We start from the raw sequence: 21,497 nt of genomic DNA on the forward strand, positions 1-21,497 counted from the left end.
ACAGTGTTCTATCGTTGTCATCGAAACTGTAGACCTTGGAATTGGTCTGTAAGATTTCGTTGAATCTTATGTTTGTTTTTCCCCTTTCATCCATGTTTCTTGCAGTGAACTATAGTCTTACATGGCACGACACAGAATGGGTATAAGCACAAATGTAGACTCGCATGTACATTTGTAACAATCTATTTACAAACTTGTGTGAGGAACATTGAACAAGACTACAGCATACAATTGCACTGCATTGCACTACAGGTTCTGCCATGTAGGCCAACTTTTATGTTGCCTGCTAACAGTGATGTCAATTACAAATTATATTTTTACCAATACAAGACCTGTGCTATAGTTAATAAGATAACCGCCAAAACTGAATCTACAACCTGTTCTTTCTTCACAGGGGAAACCTGCAACTTGTTGTTTTATAGAGGCCTCAAAAGCGGGTAATCTTCAAGGAGCTCTCGCTCTGACAATGTGTCGTTCTCATTTTGTGGAGTCCATAGGACCTCGACTGCCTGTAAAGAAGGTTAACAAAGTGTCAGACATAATTGTTGTAGCATAAGAATATCAACAAAAGGCAGACAACCATCTGAATTTTTAAGGAAGTAATCTAACAAGATGTTGGTTCGTGTGGTTCTTGTTCTTTTTTTTAACGAATTCGTGTGGCCCTTGTTTGTTTCATCTCTAGCCTATCCAACTTGCTTCGGACTAAATGTTTTGTAATCTTGCAAGGTGTTGCTTATCAAATGTCACAACTCACAACAATGCGTTATTGATTTCCTGACTTGAGATATGCTAGCCTCCTAGAAGAGTAATGGACTGAGAACTATTTTTGGACAAAGCAGAATTAAATTTTGGAACAAATACTATTTTACAGAACTGTTAATTTTGGTGATTGCAACCAAGTTAATGCCAGTTCACATTATTTTACTCCAATGCAATTGACATGTAATGACTCATTAGTAGAGATTGTAGGACTGAAATTCAAACTTTATGATAGAATAAGAAAGAAAAGAAACAATCAAAGGATACCAGTATTTTGCTTGACGGTATGGCACCAAGCTTTTGTAGAGCTGTCTTCAAATCATTGCTGCTATTTATAACAGGTAGCTTATGTACTCCCTCAGCAGCAACCAATATGGTTATCTACAAATATGAAATAAAAAAGGCTTAGATATCATGATGTGAATACTGCAAGCAAAACAGCTAATCAGAAACATTTTATTAATCAAACCTATAAATACTAGAAATCAGAAACCAAAGAACAACATAATGGAGTGGTAAGTATCTCCTATCACTGGAATGAAAGCTTACAGAGCAATGTTTCTTTTAATATTAATTCTTGAATGACAAGAGGCATCCTGAATGGTATCAGCAAAGTTTATAAAGCAGATTAAAATGTACATGCTACTAATGCTGGCCGATAAATCATCACACCGTCGAATGATATAATCCGACATTAAGATATTACACATCATGTAGGTCCCCAACATCACTGCATGCACATAATATACTCCATGAAAAGCCTGGTATACCGTTTGGTTACATACCACAATGTACTCGTTGCTAAAATCACTTGATCTTTGGCTGCCTGCTTTATTCCTCTTGATGCTGTTCACATTCACAAGTGTCTCCTCATCAAACTTGCCTCTCTCCTCAATTGATAGTTGATTGAAACGTTTCTCCCCATCATCCATGCTTCGTTTCACATCCACCTTTAGAACAACAAAGAGAGATTAAAAAAATATCCAAACAAGAAACTTATCCAATTCCAAACCTACAAAACCTTGCTACTAAATACATAATATAGTGCCCATGTATGGAATGTATATATTGCTTACAACATACAAAAAAAATGTAGGAAAATATATACTCCAGTATGCTCCAAAACTAAGGAGTTTAAGATTGTTTCATAATTGGTGAAATGAAAACAAACACTAAAATCTTGTCTTTCCTTTTTCTAGGAGGTATGGTAAAGCAGCATAACATTACATTACAGGACAAATAGCAGAATAACATCATGTCAGTAATCATAAATTTAGAAGGACGCAAGATATAAATTGCAATCTACTTCATAAATTGACAAATATAAATTGAAGGGCAGAGTGTGCTTACTGATGAGTAAGCTGAGATACAGCAATCTGGATGCCGTAGTAAAGCCAATGTTGTCTCTGGAGAACAGCATACCAACAACCAAACAGTTATAGTTATTTCAACACAATAGAAAATGGACAAAAGTTTTACGAAAATAACATATATTTACAATTTCTTTAAGAGGGAATTGTGGCGCATATTCTCTGCAAGCCTGTGCTTGAATATCTCATCAAGATATTGATTTTTTCCGGAGACATGCATCATTGCTAATATAGAGAAATTATAAAATAAAGAAGTATTGTTAGAGACCGAGGGACAAAAACAAACGCCCCGATTTCCATCATAGATAGAGATTGTGTCCAACAGAGTATGAAAGTAATCCCTCCCAACAACCTAAGGGGGCACAAGCCCCAATCAGCAGCTATTAAAACAAGAAGAGAGGAAACAAACTATCTGAGAACAGAATGCCAGCACAGTGGAAAATCAGCAGTTTCTTGACTTCAAATGCCAAAAATAAGAATCAAGAAATAATACAGTTATGTTATTGCCAACCATAGAACTCCATAACACCAAGGTAGTAAAATGAAGCAGCATGTATGACTTGGTTTCACCTGTCAACACATAGCTTAACCCAGCTGGGGTAGATGTATCTGCTTTCTCAGCTATTTGATCAAGCTCCTTCTGAAATGATCGGGCCATGCCCAGCAAGCCAACCTAGCAACAAATGTATTATGAAGTTATATATGGATTCCTCTGCTCCACACATCAATAATTGGATGTTGTATGTGAATTTCTGTAATTGTTGTACATGTATATTATGAAAACAAAATGGCATGCGCTACTGATAAACAAATTAATAGAAGCAAGCAGATCTGATCTTATAGTACATCTAGGTACATTGTGTAATAACATATATCATGATCTGGAAAGAAATGCCGGAATACTACTTACTAATTACTTAAGCATCCAGGTACATTGAATAATTAACATATGTAATGTTTTCACAACTTTGAATGGTGAAGTCAAAGTGGCCAATTATTTCTAAATGGAGGGAGTACCACCAACAAGTGTGCAGCAAATCAAACTAAATACATCTAGCAATATCCTTTTTATTTTGCATAGCTCTTTCCAATAAAATCTTCAGGAAATGCCAATATGCGCAACATCACTAATTAATCCTAATGCAGCTATTTTGTATGTTTGGGAGCATGCTGAGGGCCCTCTTATTTTTGCATATAACTTCTGTATCTAAAGAACACTAAACCAAACCATATTGATCTAAGTAGATCACATTATATTTGACATGCTTTCATTGCATAATGACACATATAATTATCTCGTAGTAAAGCTTCAAGGAAAAAAAAAAGAATTCTAGAACCAAATAGTCTCAAGGTATCCAGTGTACCGCCACTGTTGCAGGCTCAATTACAATGGCATCTAAGCAACGGCTTAAACCAACATGTTGAAATGGTGTGCCAAATCAGTAAGTGGATTACATTTAGCAGTGGCCAATGTAACGACATTTCATTGTGTAATTTACAGCTAAGAATATAACATATGATGTGGTTACGGCAATTTGATCTATGCTAATGTAAATTTATCCTCGAATGAACAACCCTGAACACAAGAGACCGCAAAAACCTACCTGAAGCTTGAGGACGGTAGTCTTCTGCGTCTCGGTGAGCACACTGCCGCCGCTGGACGAGTCCGACAGGAACCCGGCGAGGTAAAGGAACGCCGCGAACCCCATGAGCGTCAGGAGGAACCCGGAGCCCCCGAATCCGATGCCGACTGCCGGGCCTACGGAGACGAATGGCGAGGGCGAGTAGAAGGGCGCGGCCGAGTACCCGCCCCTCGGCGCCGGCGCTGTGTACCCGTACGATGACGAGGACGACGACCGAGAGGAGAAGGCGGACCCACCGACGCGGCCCCCGGAGGCGGCCAACGCCGTATGGGGGCCCGCCGATGCCGCCACGAGCAGCGCGCCGGCCAGAAGGAGCGCGAGCGCGGGCCTCTTGAGCGCGGCGAGGGAGTCGAGGACGGACCTCCTGAGCGCGTGGAGCGCGGCGAGGGAGTCGATGACGGACCTCCTGAGCGCGTGGTGGAGCCTCGCCGGCCCCTCCTTCGCGGCGGCGGAAGGCGGGAGGCAGCGGGCGCGGATGGCGGCGGGGAGGCGCGGGGGCCCGAGGAGGAGATGGAGGCCGCGGCAGGGCGGGAGCGGGCGCGGGCGCGGGAGGGGGAAGGAGAGGAGGCGGGTGGCCTCGAGGAGGGAGGCGGCGGCCATGGCGGCGGCGCGTGGCCTGGGCCGCGCGATGCGGAGGAGGGGGTGGCGGTAGGAGCGGGAGGGATTTTTTTAGAAGCGTCAGCGTGTGGGGGAGCAGGATCAGGATGTGAGGCTGCGGGCTGGGGATGCCGTGATCGGATGGGGACCACGACCGGCGCCGGATGGTAGAGGAGCTTCGGCAAGTGTTGCACCTCAGGTTTATCAATATCCTTTATTATATTAAGATTCATTCATATCAAGTGATAAATAAAAAAATTATAAATATATGAGAGAATTAATATATGGATACATATCATGTGAGTGAAATTGATAATGAGATAATTCATACGTGCACAAGGCTATATAAAGTTGTATTTCAGGAGCTCACTTTCTTTGATGTCTTTTTCCTCCACAACAATCCCCCAATGGTTCGACAACTCTGACAGCCTAGATGGACTCTGATCACATATCTGAAGACACGTGTGGTGTGCAGTGAGCGGATCTTTGCCAGCAGGCGGTGACTATGCATGCACACAGTATAAGGAACTGTGTATGAACAATACTAGGTGTTTAAAGATATTAAATACGGATATAAAAATTATAATTTCTACTACAAACAAAGACTACAGGTATTTAAAAATTGTAATTTCTAATGCAAACAAAAACTGTATATAACTAAATATAATTAACTCTCTTATTAGCAGTAATATAACATACCGGTGCTTAAGAAAGCACCTTACCTCCGCTAAGCAGTAAGCACCTGCGTTAATGCGGTTAAAAAAAAATCCAATTTTTCTTATAAATACCTCCTCTCACTATCCTACTGTACATGTTCTAACCGGGCTGGCCCAAGCAGCCAACCGCGACCACATCCTCTCCAAGCGCGGCGAAGGCCCCACCCGCCTGGCGGGAGCCCAAGCCCCAATGGCCAGGCCCAGGCAGGCGCCAACGCGGCTGGACGGCAAGACAAATCGCAAAATCGCAACCTCTTTGCAGGCCCAATACCGCGGCGACCCGAGAGGGTGTTGGCGGACGGCGGCATCTGGCCGGCCGCCTTCCGCCTCGGTGGGACCGCGCGAGGCGGACGCCCCTGCCTGTCCGCGGTACGGCCGACGAGCCGTCGGGCTTGATCATATCCACTGTTATTTTTTTTTCTGTGTAGTTTATCACGCTCCTATCTTGGCCGGAGAAAATTACGCGGAGAAAATTAAGGCTCCGCGAGACTGTCAAGAGACTCGATGCATTGTACTTCGTTTGTAGATCTCGAAGCGGCGCCGGGTTAATCACAAAGCAAGAATAGCTACTGTGTTGTTGGTAACGAAGTGCCGATGGCTGCATGCCTGCTGCCCGGCCGGCACCTGTGATCAAAGGCCATGCACCCATGCATAATAATCGGATTAGGGTAACACACGCAGGGGCTGATCTTGGATACCTCCGACGAGCAGAACTAACGATTCGGAAGCCCCTCCCTAAGCATATGTGCTCATTCTCGCATGGCGCCTGTAGTAGAAATCCTATTTCGCGTGTGACCGTTACAGCTTAAGTCGTGGATGATTGTAGTGTAAGGTCCAAGTAATTTTTTTAAAAATTTCTGAGAAAACTTTTCTCTTTAATTTTTTTCCAAATTTTATTGAGCAAAACTGTTTTCATTGTATTTTTTCTCAAAACTTTTTACTATGTGAAAAATAGACAAAAAAACTATAAACTGAGTGACTGGTCACTGATGATATTAGTGATAGGTCGTAGTTGTGATCCGTCATTATGACGACTCATCAGTGACGGCTAATCCTAAGCTAGTCATAGATGATGGATCAAAGTTATGACCCGTCATATATGATGACTCATCAGTGATAGATCATCCTTGCTAGTTATTAGTGGCATGTCAAGTTGTGCTCTTCACTAATAACTAATTTATCAACGACATGTCATCCTAGCCAGTTATAAGTGATAGATCAAGTTGTGACTCGTCACCGAAGACTAAATCATCAATGACATTTATGGTTATTTTTATAGATATACATGATCGATATGTACATAGAGCTATCATTTTATATGATGTAAAAGTGCATGTACTCTGGTTTATGCCATGCGTGTGTACATATGTATGGTAGTATATTCATATACTCAGTTATTCTATGTTATTTTCCTAATTATTATATATACACACACATACATAGAGAGAGAATACAATATTGGGAATATATGTATATGCTGATAATTTTTTATATTTTTCTCTTATTTTTTCTCACTTTAGTAGCACTAGAATAAGAACCATTATACATTTTTACTCAAGTTTGACGTAAGAGGTGGCAGCTATGGACACAAACGTGTGTTCTAAAAATAGTGCAAAAACTTTAGAGGACGAAAACTCAATCTTCCAAGCCATTCTTGGCCTAAAAAATTCACCAAACACGATAAAATCGGGAAGAAACAGATGTAACTTTTTCTATAAATGTTCGTAGAGTAAAATATTGTTGAAATTGAACTCTGTATGTAAAAGTTATGTCTATTTTACCGAAGGTTACTCTGGATCACCTATCAAATTACAATTTGGTAAAAAATTAATCATAAGTGACGGGTCATAACCGTGACCTGTCACTTATGACATTCGGCAAAAAATGTTAAAATGATAAAATACTTGGTTTTCTTCAAAACACACGCGAGCGAAGATCGTGAGTTCGATTCCTACATAACACAGAGTATAAAAATAGTGTAAAAAATATCATGTGCCATGTGGCGAGTGGTGATGGATCATGCGTTGGGATGGCTCGGGTGAAAAAATATTTTTTGACTTTTTTCGTGTCTGAAAAATACAAAAAACATTCATCAGGCATAAGTAACGAGTCATAACTTTGATTTGTCACTTATGACTTTTTATAAATGGTGGGTCAAAGTTATGACCCGTCACTTATGACCTTCATTAGTGACGGATCAAGTTGTGACCCATCACCAATGATCTTATTAGTGACGGGTTCTTACCCGTCACTTATGACTAATCATCAGTGACACGTTTTGGGTAACGGGTGCGGGATCGTCACCCATGATGGTTATCACCTGTCACTTATAACCTTTTTTCATATAGTGTTTCTCATGCAAATTTTTTCTCAAAACTTTTTGAGCCAAACTTTTCTCGTGTTGAGAAACCAAGTGGATAAATGCCTTAGTTCATTTGTGTGATCAGTCATTGACAAAGTTTGAGTTGAATTGAGCTTGTACGTGCCTGATCTTGCTCGTGGCTAATCAAAGTTGAAGCTGGAGTTGTCTGTTTCTGAGTTCAGGAAATTTGAACTCACTGGAATGTTTGGTGTTTGAAAAATTGGCTACAACGGATGATCTAGTGTTGCCAAGCAAGACACACCAGAGTTTTTTTTGGTGTTGAAGCAGATTTGGAAGCAAACGTTGGATGGTCCGGTACTGAGTTTGTGAACACCTGACAAAGTACCAAACTAATTCTTGCAGATAAGTTGTAGAAGCGAGTCAGGTGGAGATGAAGACACCTGATGGTCCGATGCTTGTGTCTTGTGCATACCAGACTATTCACCGAATAAATTCTTACAACGAGGTTGCAAATGAGAGTGATGCATTTGATCTGATTGGATAATCCGGTGATTGACATAAGATCACCAGAGCATCTCATTTGAGTAATTTTTGCAAAGAGCTAATTTTTCCAGTTCTCGGAGGAGTTATGCTCGCCGGATGCTCTGGTGTTCATAGCGTAAACACACCGGAACATTCGGTGTTCACGAGTTCTGCAAAATATGCTCTGAGTCAAGGTTTATGATTTTATGATAATCTAGATATATCTTTGTATTTGGATAAATATGTTTGTTTGTCTCATGGTGTGCAGGTGATGGATGCAACTTGACGGTCGACAGTGGGATGATCAGGGCCAGTAGGGAGCTTAGTGCTAGACGATCAAAGAGGCTGGACGGAGTCAAGGATGATCCTAGCGGTACACATAGAGGTTAAGCAAGGCATGAGATGAAGGTTGATGAAGACGGCGTGTTGATAAAGTCAAGCGAAAGGGATGCCGGTGCAAATGATAAGGTAGCCTGATGGATCGTTAGCGAGAGAGACTTATCGGCGATCAAGATCACAAGACGGAGGGCACGCGTCGACATTGGAGCCCTTGTTTGAGGCGAAGCAAGTGGTGACTAGTTATGCTTTGAGAATTGTGCTAGGGTTTTACGGTTTGATCTTAAAATCGTAGGAGGACTGGAGGTTCACATAGCATCATCGCGAAGCTTGCGTCAAGGCGAAGCTAAGTCGTGAAGAAGCCGTGGCCATTCGATGGATGGAGCGAAATCTTGATCAAAATACCCTAGTGGTAGGTAGGAGTGCCTTACCGGCTAGAGGTATTTGGAGAATAAGGAAATTTAAGGGCCAAGTAACCTCCTTAGGTTTATAAATAGAGGAGTAAGGTTATAGAGAGAGCGTGAGCCAGCCATTTGAGAGCCTAGTAATAGATTTTGGAGGAGATGAGAGGATAGACTTAGTCTTTGTAATAGGTTAGAGTTTTTGTGAGATAAAAATCTTTATAATCTGCATAAAATAAGGCTAATCTTCAGTGCTTAATGAAGATTATTTTCTTACATATGCTCGTAATTCATCTCCTTCTAGTCTCTTTTTATTGGTTTATTTGCTTTATTGCGAGTTTATCCTTTTTGGTTGTGGTTTTTTGTTTGTTTGAATGCTGAAATTTTTTCATCTAGGGAAGTTATTTTTCTTATTGTTAGAGACATAAAAATCATATACGAGTGTATACTCATGGATCTTTTCCACATGTGTGTTTTGAGGGGAGTAGACCATCTATTTCAATAAAAAATTTGTAAAATAACTATTCATCTACTCTAGTCACTAATCTGGACCCTATACGTGTAAACTTTTCAAAAAATGAAATACGGGAAGGGAAAAAGATTTGAAAATAAAAAGGTGTGGGGAGAGGGCTGTCGGGATGATTCGCGCTTTAGCTGCGAGCACGCGAATTAGATGTGTCTGCCAGCGTGCAACGCCTTGTTTCGATCGGCGGCGCCCTATTTGGCCTTCGACCACTCCTGAATACTCTTTGTAGTGCCTAAGGACAACTTAGGTAATTGGCTGGAATGTACAATGGTCCAATCGTTCTAACCGAAGAGTCACGAAAGTGAATCTGTTTATTATATGCCACACTTTCGTGGGCGGACACGTATGTACAGTGAGTGAGTTGCCGCTATAAGTACGGCTGGAGCATAGACCACTGAGTACGTCTGCCACCCTCCAGCTAGCTCACTAGAAGATCACCAGCCAAGTCCTCAGAGTGATCGATCGATCTGACGCCATGGACGACACGATGTACAACGCCATCCTCTTGGCGCTCCTGGCCGTGTCCATCCTCCAGTTCCTACGGCCAGGGGCCTCCCGGCGGCTCCGGCGCCCGCCGGGCCCGCGCACGCTGCCGGCGATCGGGAGCGTGCACCACGTGGTGAACACGCTCGTGCACCGAAGCCTGCGGGAGCTGGCGGCCGTGCACGGGCCCATCATGATGCTCAAGATCGGGCCGATGCCGCTCGTGGTGGTGACCTCGCGGGAGCTTGCGCGCGAGGTGCTCAAGGTGCAGGACCCAAACTTCGCCAACCGCCCCAGGCTCCTTGTCGGCGGCATCTGCGGCTACGGATGGACCGACATCATCTTCGCGCCCACCAGCGACTACTGGCGCAAGATCCGCAAGCTCTGCATCCACGAGGTGCTCAGCCCCAAGCGGATCCTCTCCTTCCAGTACATCCGCGAGGAGGAGGTGCAGCGGCAGGTGGAAGCCGTCCGCGCGGCGGGGCCCGACACGCCGGTGAACGTGACCAGGATGGTGTACGACATCAGCAGCCGGACCATCTCGAGGTCGTCGTTCGGGGAGGTGCGCCCCGACATGGCGGTGTTCCAGGACGCCATCAAGCGCGTCATCGGGCTGTCCAGCGGGTTCAACGTGCCGGACCTCTTCCCGCGGCTCAGGGAGGTGCTCGGCGAGGTCAGCGGGATGAAGCGCAAGCTCCGGGAGATCCACAGAACGTTCGACAGCATACTCGTGGACATCATCGAGGAGAGGCGCAGCGTGCGCGCCGATAGGCTCGCCGCCGGCAAGGAGGTCGTCGACGAGAACGTCGTCGACGTCATGCTCACCCTTCAGAAGAACGACGATTCCTTGGGCTTTCCACTCACGGACAACACCATCAAAGCAGTCGTATTGGTAAGATTCCATCGTTTTCTTTATTGACAGAAGACAGAATCCATCCGATTACGTCGACAAATAATTTGTATGGAAACATTATCCGTACGCATTAATTAATTAAAGAACTGTCCTCACGTACCAAGTATCTATAACTACAGGATATGTTCGCCGGCGGCACGGGGACGTCCGGCTCGTCGACGGATTGGGCCATGTCGGAGCTCGCCCGCAACCCTCGCGTGATGAAGAAGCTGCAGGACGAGATCCGGCGGACGTTCCACGGGAAGGAGACCATCACCGAGGCCGACCTCCGCAACAGCGATCTCAAGTACCTGAAGCTCGTCATGAAGGAGGCGATCCGGCTGCACCCGGCGGCTCCGCTCCTGGTACCGAGGGAGAGCATCGACACGACCGAGCTCGGCGGGTACGTGGTGCCGGGCAAGTCGAGGATCGTGGTCAACGCGTGGGCGATCTCGAGGGACCCGCGGTACTGGAAGGACCCCGAGGAGTTCAGACCGGAGCGGTTCGAGGAGGATGGCGCCGTGGACTTCCACGGGCTCCACTTCGAGTTCACGCCGTTCGGAGCTGGGCGGAGGATGTGCCCTGGGTACAACTACGGGCTCGCCGGCATGGAGCTTACGCTGCTTCAGCTCATGTACCACTTCGACTGGAGGCTACCTCTTGGCGTGGACGAGGTCGACATGGAGGAGGCCATGGGGCTCGGCGTGCGGAGGAAGAACCCTCTCATGCTCTGTGCTAGTCCCTACGTCCCTTGTCCAGCGGCAGTGGCGTGAATTTTTTTTATTTTAGCTCTTTTTAAACTAATATTTTATTAATAAGTACAAGGGGAACTAAATTTACAGGAAGTAGTTTCTTTTATCACGCCAAATTTCTTGGCGTCACTCCCAACTTGATCACACCAATTTGTATGGCGTGACCAATTTAGCTACGCTAGCGTTTGCCCCAGCGCCTTTACACGTGGAGCTGATGTGGAAGCCTGAGTCACGCCAAATAATCTGGCGGGACTCAGTGTCGGATGAACAATACCCGATATGATTTTAATTTTTCTTTTTCCTTCTTTCTCTATTTGGACAGTGGGGTTCCTGTACTTCAAAATTCACGAAACTTTTTCTGTAGTTCCTATAATTCATGATGAATCTATTTTATAAGGATTCACCTCAATAACCCGTGTAGGTTTCAAAATAAAAAAAAAATCCAAAAGGACTACTTTTAGAACTTCTATCAATTTTTAAGGTCTCAAATAAATTCTCAAAAATCTGAGAAAATTCACTAATATTCCTCTTATGTGTTGTAATAATTTATAAAATTATTTCCAACCCTAAGTTAATTGGTGAAAAAGTGAGTTTCTTTGTAATGTTACATTTATATACATTTTTATCATTTCATACTATTTAGCCTTGTAAACACTCTCTAAATCATTAGCAATTGTATTCGATTTTCCTCCAAATTTTGCTAGCGCTTAATGCAGCATGTACATGTCCTATTTACAAACATGCACATCCAATAGATCATAGAATTTGAATTATTCAATTTCGAATGTTGGTATCTGTTACAATTTGTTTTGTAACAGTAATACTGAGGTGACTTGAGGAGCCAAAAAGAATTACCATTTGTGGTCTAAATTTTACCAAATTTGTTATATGGATAGTTCAGAATATGTTTTAGTTGAACCACACACATGATTTTATTGGCTAAGTGTTAAGGCTACCTAGGGCCTTTGAGACTACAGGGTGAATTAGGTATTTTGAAATGTACATTTAAATTAGCAAATTTTTTAATTTTGTCTAAAGTTGGTAATCGATAACATTAATGTTCTTAGGTTCAAACCATGAGATATGTTCATCAAGAAGTTATACACAATTTAGATTATATTGAATGAAACAGTGGTAACCATTATCCATGAGAGTAGTAGTTTAACTATGGATTGGAAGGAGCCATCCGATGGTGATTACACATGAATGCTGGCAGCGGCCCCTCTCGATTCCTGAGCTGTGGTGCTAGGATGGTGTTTTGTTCTGCCTAGATGTGGAGTTCCCCTGGGTAGGTCGGTAGAGGAAACCAGACACCGTAGACCGCTTTGCGTCGGTTAAGCACCAATCGTCAGTGTTGTTGTCTTTAGCACTTACCTTACTCATCACATGCTGATCTAATGGTAAGGCGAGCCAAATACCTTCGCTGCTATGGCTTTTTGGGCGTGGACATCGACGGTGTGAGTGGGTGGGCTTGTAGCGGTACTAGTTTGCTCCGGGAGTAGTTCTATACCGCTGCGCCAAGCGATGCATGATCCAAACGGTTGGGGCTGGTTGGGAAAGGTTGCCACGAGTACCCCTTGTGTGCACTTTGACCGGTGACACAAGCCGAATGGTCCTCGTGTCGTGTGGGTCCAGGAGTATTCCCCTGCAGGGTGTATAAACAGTTCGAACTACTGCGCTCTCGGTCATGAGCATGCTTCTGTCCATCTGCATCAGTCGTAGAGTTTCGAGTATGGTTTGTGGTTCGATATGTGGGAGATGGTGATGTTGGTTCTTGTTACTTATTGATACAAATGTTAGTTACAGTTACACTTAGTGATGGCTATGTTTTGATGTACATGTTGGAAGGCATGTGTTCCGATCCTTGGGCACAAAACACATGCCGGGACTACCAGAGCGGTATTCTGTTTAATTGCTGAAGTCATGATCGTGTCAGTGATCGACTTAGTGATTAATTAGAATACTGTTTGGACGGTTCCTCACAAATGTACAACCTCTATAGAGTGTAAATCTAGTCGAATAGCCGTGTTCATAGTCATGGACATGCAAAGCTATGATGTCATTGGTTAGACTCAGAGGCGTGTGTGTTTTTGATGAGTGAGTATGTTGACTAGATCTCCATGTGATGATGTTGTTGGCTCAATCTGTTAGGAGCTTGTGATACTAGAGGTACACCATACACAATGACAGGGACTGCGGAGTGTGGTATAGCTCCTCTTGTTACCTTGTTTAAACTGCTTCAAAGATATCAATAGAGAATATATACTGGATACCTGCATAAACTGCTTTACACTTAAAACTAAAACTATAAAGCCTTATCCTTGGTATACCTATTATGCATCTATCCAACCCTTGAAGTAGCATAGGACTTGTTGAGTATCTTCTGTACTCAGTCTTGCTGCTTTTAGATTGTTGAGATGGAGATCAATCTTAACCCAGATGAAGTTAAAGAGAAGAAGTCTAAGGTCGTGTCCGCACCCGAGTTACCTGTGGCATTAGGTTGTTTCACTTTGTGTCCTTTCATTCCACTGTAGGCTCTTCTGCCTGTGGAGGAGGTTTGTGTGGCACAACCGCCTGGTTTTGCGAACACAGGAGAAGAACACAAAGTGTACCGACTGCACAAGGAATTATATGGTCTTCGGCAAGCTCCTAGGGCCTGGAATTCCAAGCTCGATAGCACATTGGTGTAGCTAGGTTTCCAGAAGAACTCTTGTGAACATGCTGTCTACACTCGAGGTGAAGGGAGAGGAAGGCTGCTGCTAGGTGTATATGTGGATGATCTCATACTCACTAGTGCAGATTTGAGTGAGATCAGGAGATTCAAATAGCAAATGCAAGAAACTTTCAAGATGAGTGACTTAGGGATGCTCAAGTACTATCTGGGTATTGAGGTCAGTCAAGAATCAGGCAAGATCACACTCACTCAGTTAGCCTATGCCAAGAAATTGCTTGAGAAGGCTAGTATGCAGAACCGCAATTCAGTGCAAGTGCCAATGGAGTCCAGACTGAAATTGAGTAAGGTTAGCCTGAACTCTCCTATAGATGCTACATTATATAGGACTTTGCCATTTCTTTAGTCTTCTGTTCATTGCCTCTGCCTTGGCTGATTTTTGTCAGCAACCCAGCAGAGCGTTTCCACGAGCAATTGTGAGGAATCGAGGGTTTTAGATCCAACAGAGAGCTTGTCGCTGGCGAGGAACAGCTTCAACAGGACCATATATCCTGGCTTCGGGACGAAAAATAGCAAGATCAAGTACCTCGACGTTAGTGACCAGAAAAACAAGGCTGTCGGCAACCAGGCTCTCATGGCCTCACGAGGCACATAGACCAGTTCATCCCCAGCATGGAGAGCCTCATGGAGGTCCGGTTGAACCACAATGCTTTCCTCGGACAATCCCCGGACGCCACCAACCTTGTGAACCTGCATGTCTTTGATGCCGCCGACAACAACTTGTGTGGAGTGCCCAAGTTCGCCGATAGCGTTGATACAGTCAACACTATGAAACCCTTCGGCACGGCATGCTCTTAGTTATACTTGATCCCATATAATTTTCCTTGTGCTTTCCTTTGTAGTGAGTTTAGTAGGCTATCAATAATTTGAATTTCTTTCAGGTATCTTGGAACAAGAAGAACGGGACTCATATTGTGAAAGATTTCCTTTTTTGTGATTATAAGAGACATCTCATCTCTAATAGAAGCAGGATGGTGAACAACATCGATCTGTAGACAGAACATCTCGAGGTCGTCATTCGGGCAGGTGCGGGCGGATGGGACATACATGGTGGTGTTGCAGGAGTCCAGGACGCCGTGAAGCACGTGATCCGGCTATGAAGCGGTTTCAACACTTCCCATGGCTGAGAGAGGTGCTTGGTGAGGTCATGAAGAGCAAGCTGTTGGATATTAATTTTTTGCTCGTGTTGCATTTTGGTGTTAGTTGCACGCTTGGTTATTAGTAGAGTGTTGGTGCCTGTTAGACTGGATGTTCTCCCTACTGTGTCCTGTGTTTCAACCGACACGGCACTATTGCCGACAATCATGCCAACAGATAGCGATAACGCTGTATATTAGGTAGTTGAGTATCTCTTTTGATAATCCCTATGGTTTAGCTCCTGATTTGTAGCTCTATTTAGGATAGCCAACCGGCTATATCATAGCACTGGATTGCAGAGAAAGAAGTGCTATTATTGAAAGAACATTCAAGTATGGGAGCTAAGGAACTCAAAGAAAAGTTAGAGGAGAAGTACAATTAGGGATGGCAATGGGTCTAGACCCGTTGGGTTGTATCACCCCGTACCCGTACCCATGCGAAAAAATTACGCCCGCTACAATACCCATACCCGCACACGGGTACGATATTTACCCGTACCCGTACCTGTGCAGGTAACGGGTACCCAACGGGTTACTCACACCCAGAAACTCACCCTCAACGATCGGGAGGGTCGACAGAGGGTGAGGCGACGGTGGCGGCAGGGAGGGGTGACGGAGGAGGAGGCAATGGTGGCGGAAGCCACTAGGAGGGGCGGCAGAAGCCCACCTAGGCCCAACTAGCCCGATTAGGTACACGAGTACGGGTAGTAGGAGAACGGGTACGGGTACGGGTAGTAGGAGAACGGACCCGTACCCGCTTCACCCGATGGGTGATGATTTTCCCTATTAATAGACCCGCGGGTATGAAAAGTGGTCCATACCCGGCCTCTAATGGAGTAATTACCCACCGGATTTCGGGTTTCGGGGCCCCATTGCCATCTTTAAGTACAATGTCACACTAGGATATTCAACGGTGTGGGCTGGCAGACAGAAGGCTGTTGATCAGATATTTGGGTCATGGGAAGAAAGCTTTGGAATGTGATGGATCACATTATGCAGTGAAAACTTGAGTATACAGAATTTTTTAGGAAATGCAAACTTGAGTTCATGCAATGTGATCACAGTCTAAAATGTATGAGTACATCATGACATTTTGTTTTTGTTTTTGTGATGCATCACATTATGCAATGCAAACTTGAGTACACATAGTTTTTTCTCTCAATTCATGAAAAACAAGAAGCATCAGATATATGTAAGTATATGGTTTAACAAACAAAAGATACAACACTCCAGTTTGCAATGCATAACTTGGCAATTTGAGAGGTAAAAGCTTCCATTAATTGGCACATTACATTCCAGTGTGGCAGAGAAGCTCAAAGCCCTCAGCTTACAACAAAAATAAGTTCATCCTACTAAAAAACTACTACCACCAGAAGCACAAAACAACACAGCATATCCTTCTTCACTGCTTCCAATTCCTCCTTCAGGCCAGCTCTCACTTCCAGGAGGTCAGCTACGGCATCTCCAAACCAAACAGGTACTTACAGGAGCCAGTGCATCTAGGGATGAAAACGGTACCAACAAATCATGTCCCGTCCAGGAACCATTTCTCATTTTCCCCCGATCGTTTTCGTATTTATAGACAAAAACAGAAACAGGATGGAAACGAGACAAGCTTCGCGGAAACGAGAATAGAAACAGTTGAGACATTTTCCGTCTGTGTTTGTTTTTCCCGAGAAAATCCGGGATATCCCTTTTTCATTCCCGTTTTTAACCTGTTTTTCTGAGCAGCCCAACATCCTAGCCTAGTGCCTCATCCCTTCTAGTCTGGTTGAGAGGCCCATCGCTCGCAGCAGGCTGGGCTGCTCTGTTGTTGCCAATGTGAGGATAGCCTAATGGGCTCTTGGCAAAAAGGGTAGCAGGCAGGAGAAAACACTCCACTATAGTTTCTTTTCCTTTTCTATTCTTCTTGTTAAGTTTTTTCTCAGAAATTATTTACTTTTCTTTGTCAAGTATTGATAAAAAATGATATGTCATGTGAATTGAAAAATCTTATGACGTTTTTTTTACTTTCATGCAATTTGCTGATTGGATTAGTTCATTAAACTTATTAGTTTGGTGTTGCCTGAAGATTATATTAAATTTATACATGTTGACATGTCTTGATGGTTATGTGGGTCGGTGTTTCTTTTTTGTGTTTTTGAATCCCGACCGATACCGGTATTTTCCCGATCAGATTGGTTTGTTTTCGACCCTCCAATTATGTCTTGACCGTTCCCGTTCCTGTCTATCCCATTTTCGTTTCTGTCCGGCTGAGAAAATGTGAAAGTGAAAATAGTTAAGGGGTTTTTTCCAACCGTTCCCGTCCATTTTCATCCCTAAGTGCATCTACAGGTTCAAAGCTCACCCCAAACAGCTTATTTGCAAGAGTGAAGAATAATAATAATGAAAGAACATGCATGGTGATTGCATTGTTCTCCTTGCATCGCAATCGCCGAGGGATGCCCCCTCCTTCCTCCTTGCGTCGCCACCGCCATCACCCGACTCTTCCTGCAGCCGTAACCATCGCCCCAAGAGAAGAGAGAGGTCGATGTGGCTGACAGAGAGAAAAAAAGGAATTGGCAGTTGTGTTGCCACGGCGGCTCGGTGAAAGACAGAAAAAAAGAGAAAAAAATAAAGAACTCATGCAGGATTTTAGGAATTTGTGGAGAATTCTTATAGGATGCTTCATGATTTATCTTGATTTATTCCATCCAAAATCTTCTTAAGCGTTGAGTTAATGTTTTGAAAAGTTTCACTGGTCAATCTTTCAATCAAAAAAATTAGAACTTAATTAAGTTTCATCACCATGTGTCACAATTTGCTTTCAAGATTCATAACTTTAGATCTAATATCCGATTAATGTGATTCTTATTAGTTTAATTACACAACTTTGTCTACTATCTACTGTTAAAATTGCAGGTCCATGGGAACTAGGAATTTGGAACTACATGTTTTTTTAACATGTTTATAGTTATCTATATATAGTATAGAACACGAGATTAAGTTGGATTTTTAATTAGGGAGAAGTGCTTTTTATTAAAAATTGAATATGACTTTCGTAATTATTGATCCCTGTCTGATTGCCTTATTAGCTAAGTAATCAATCTTACATGAGAAACGGATGTGATGTACTAATACTGTTACTGTGTTTCATACGGCAGCACTAAAATCCAAAATTCCAAATGCTGGTGCTCTTCTTTCAGAGCGATGAAATGATAACGGCTTCCTCGACATATTGCATACTATACATACTCGATTTCAGATGATCTGTTCCTGGGTTTTTAATGCACCGATCATTGACTTTCAGATTCTACAAGCTGTCAAATCTTTGTCGTTCTCTTCCTCTATAACAATTGAAAGGGAGTGGTAAATATTTAATGTTTTAGATGCTATGATTCACTTATATGTAATAATAATATAACAGCGTGCACTGACGATGAGCAGAACATAACAACTGCTTACAAGGTAATCATATATACCATACGTTAACAAATAAACGAACCTGGTGTAGTTTCGCTGTAGCATGTCATGTGGCGACCAAAACGCGTAACACGAGATGAAGAGAGGAATCGTGCGTTTCTCTACACCAAGTCTATCCTTACCCAGATTTGTTAGTTCCAACCTGATGATCGATCCAGCTTGTAATTTTTCAAATTAAGCTTATCATATATATATATATATAATATACGTTATTTTAGCCTCAGAGTATAAAATAGTTATTCTACACCTGGCTCCGTTCAACCGCGCCAACCGCTGAGCCGACGCCCACCCAGCCGCGCTGTACTCGTGCCAGCGTCCTAGTCCTGGCCCACGCGTCACCCAGCCGTGTGCTACCGTGCCAGCGCTAGCCGCCCAGCCCACGCACTCAACGTGTCCACGCGTGGTAGCGTGCCAGCCGCCCAATCGCGCGCATGCATGCGATTTCTTTTGCACGTGGTCCATCATTCGTGGTTGTGAGTTGATCCTTCATCAGTGGTTGCATGCGCGCGCGTATGCATGTCTTTTTTTTGCATGCATGCATGATGGCCTAGACTAAATGTTGGGCGTTGGCCACATGCTGCAATCCATGAGTGTAGTTGGTTGGTAGGTGAAACCAATGAATATATCATAATTACTAACTAATCTAGAACTATTAAAATTATTAGATTATTGAACACCTCAAAACTACTGAATAACTTAGAGCTACTGAAACTACTATATATCTGACTATTAACTAACCTAGAAGTACTAAAACTATTATATACCTGACTACTAACTAACCTAAAACTAGTAAATCTACTAAAACTACTGGACACCTGAGGACTACTAACTAACTTTGAACTACTGAATACCTAAATACTATCAAATCTAGGACTACTGGATACCAGACTACCGACTAACCTAGAACTACTGAAATTACTGAATACCTAACTACTGACTAACCTAGAACTACTAAAACTACTAAATACCTGACTACTAACTAAACCAAAAACTACTGAACATGCGAGAACTACTGAACAATTTTTCACAACTGACTAACCGAAAACTACTGAACTAATAAATACCTGACTACTGACTAACCTAAAACTCCTAAATACTTGACTACTAACCCCTCTCCATTCTCTCCTCTCTCCTTCCAGACATGGTGCACCAGGCCGGTCAAGCCACATGTGCACGTGGTGCACACTGGGGCAGGCAGGAGAGCTGCAGGTTGCTGGAGCGCGCACGGCTGGGTAGCACGCTGTCACACCCGGTTTTAACGGCCAAAACCGGATGTGGCTTATGTGTGCCTAGGATGTTCAACACACATAAGGACGTCACATGTGAAGTAACAAAAAGCAATACTTTAACTTACAATCGTTAAACTCTTACACAAAGTCTTCATCTAAACAACTCTACTAAGCAATCTATAACTATTAAACGACAGCAGCGGAACGAAAGCATCGGCGACCAAACACTCCACAGGCATTGACTGGAAGACACGCTCCTAGAACACCAGGTCGTCATCTTGAAAATCTTCCACTGAACAGCATATGTATTGTGGGAGATAGCAAGGGTGAGCACATGGAGTACTCGGCAAGTGTGGGAGAATAATGATATGCAGGCTTTCAACAAGAATAGGCTAACACATGATATTTTTGCGTAAATGCAAGTAAAGAAAACATATTTTGGACTCAAAAGTATTAAACAGTTATTAAGTGAATGTAACCCATATAGTTCAGTATCCAGCATACAAGGCTCCCCACCTTGCACACTATAACCGTCTAGTACTCCCTGTACTATAACCAAAACCATAACCATCCAGTACTCCCTGTACCAGAACCCTAACCAAACTCATAACCATTCCACCACCAACTAATCATGTGAGGATCCAAGTCTCTCATATCCGTGAGCACGGCTGTTATAACAGTTTTACACTCTGCAGAGGTTGTACAACTTTCCCACGAGTCGTGATTTCATCACCTGCAAGCAGATGACTAAAGTCTCTATGTTGCAATGCCGGCCAAGCACTATACACACGCCAGTGGTGTGTTGTCAGGAGATCACTACGAAGCCTTTACAAAGAATCCCCCCAGTATGTGTCACCAACACTCCAGGTTTCACCGCTAGGTGCTGCCACCTAGAAGCCCCCTCTTGTGCCATGTGGTTTATGAGAATTACCTTCCCTCATCCACGCCTCCCATCTGGCCCACACAACACTGGAAGAATCCTAATTAATTGGCTAAGCCTTCCCATATCAGTCTCGTGTTTGTACGAAGTTTCTCGGGTTGTCGCTCCACGAACCGGTCCTTACTTAGGTTACTTGAGCAAACACTAAACCAACATCATAACCACTTTGCTCAAGGCCTAAGATTCTATGTTGCTAGACCATTAACAAATTAACCATCAAGGTTGTGTATGTTCATTAGTCAAGATTATGACACTTCTTAACATCCCAAAAGCATGGCTAAGCAATCTACCCACAAAGGATACCTAACCATAAACCATCTAGGTTCCAAGGGATGATAAGGGAAAATCTAGGGAAAACCCTAACATAGGTGACTACCCATCATGTTGACAGATATTGCATGCAATTTTGTAAAACAAAGCATTTAAAAACATAGGTTCAATATGATCAAGGACACTTGCCTTCTCCTTGCTGCTGCTCAGTGTATTCTTGCTCCTGGTCTTAATATTCTTCAAACTGATCTGGGGCGTTGACGACTAATCGCACAATAACCGGCAAAGCACACAAACAAGACATACTAAGAACAGAGCACAAACAAGAGAAACAACAAGACAAAACCTATCTAGAAAGATAGAGCTCGGAGAAATGAATCTATCGGTACAAGAATCACTTAAAACGGAG

At 43.4% G+C, this 21,497-nt stretch overlaps 2 protein-coding genes across 3 annotated transcripts; one reads left to right on the forward strand and one right to left on the reverse strand.

The window, feature by feature from the left end:
* Positions 1–143: 143 nt before the first annotated feature.
* Positions 144–4,471, reverse strand: LOC133915676 (uncharacterized). Of its 2 annotated transcripts, XM_062358925.1 has the most exons (7): positions 4,176–4,471; positions 3,734–4,133; positions 2,700–2,802; positions 2,110–2,165; positions 1,545–1,709; positions 1,027–1,140; positions 144–509 (listed from the first exon to the last, which is right to left on the reverse strand). In XM_062358925.1, exons 1-7 carry the CDS (start codon positions 4,370–4,372, stop codon positions 417–419), a joined length of 1,128 nt encoding a protein of 375 aa, XP_062214909.1. In that variant the 5' UTR covers positions 4,373–4,471; the 3' UTR covers positions 144–416. The 2 variants fall into 2 exon arrangements, with proteins under 2 accessions (XP_062214909.1, XP_062214908.1); XM_062358924.1 differs by having other exon boundaries at positions 3,734–4,471.
* A 5,197-nt stretch (positions 4,472–9,668) lies between these two features.
* LOC133914182 (premnaspirodiene oxygenase-like) lies at positions 9,669–11,341 on the forward strand. The gene is made up of 2 exons (XM_062357320.1): positions 9,669–10,568; positions 10,709–11,341. The coding sequence occupies exons 1-2, from the start codon at positions 9,669–9,671 to the stop codon at positions 11,339–11,341; spliced, it is 1,533 nt and encodes a 510-aa protein (XP_062213304.1).
* The last annotated feature ends 10,156 nt before the right edge of the window (positions 11,342–21,497 follow it).

Source organism: Phragmites australis, chromosome 4 (assembly GCF_958298935.1).
Source record: "Phragmites australis chromosome 4, lpPhrAust1.1, whole genome shotgun sequence".
Taxonomy (NCBI): Eukaryota; Viridiplantae; Streptophyta; class Magnoliopsida; order Poales; family Poaceae; genus Phragmites; species Phragmites australis.

Bases quoted from the DNA above. Each gene is read 5' to 3' on its own strand.
- LOC133914182 (XM_062357320.1), top strand. From the start codon at position 9,669: ATGGACGACACGATGTACAACGCCATCCTCTTGGCGCTCCTGGCCGTG. The intron at 10,569-10,708 runs GTAAGATTCCAT...CTATAACTACAG, and splicing joins CCATCAAAGCAGTCGTATTG to GATATGTTCGCCGGCGGCAC.
- LOC133915676 (XM_062358924.1), bottom strand. From the start codon at position 4,372: ATGGCCGCCGCCTCCCTCCTCGAGGCCACCCGCCTCCTCTCCTTCCCC. The intron at 2,166-2,699 runs GTGAAACCAAGT...GCTGTTCTCCAG, and splicing joins GTTAAGCTATGTGTTGACAG to AGACAACATTGGCTTTACTA. The intron at 510-1,026 runs GTATCCTTTGAT...CCTTCTTTACAG, and splicing joins TACCGTCAAGCAAAATACTG to GCAGTCGAGGTCCTATGGAC.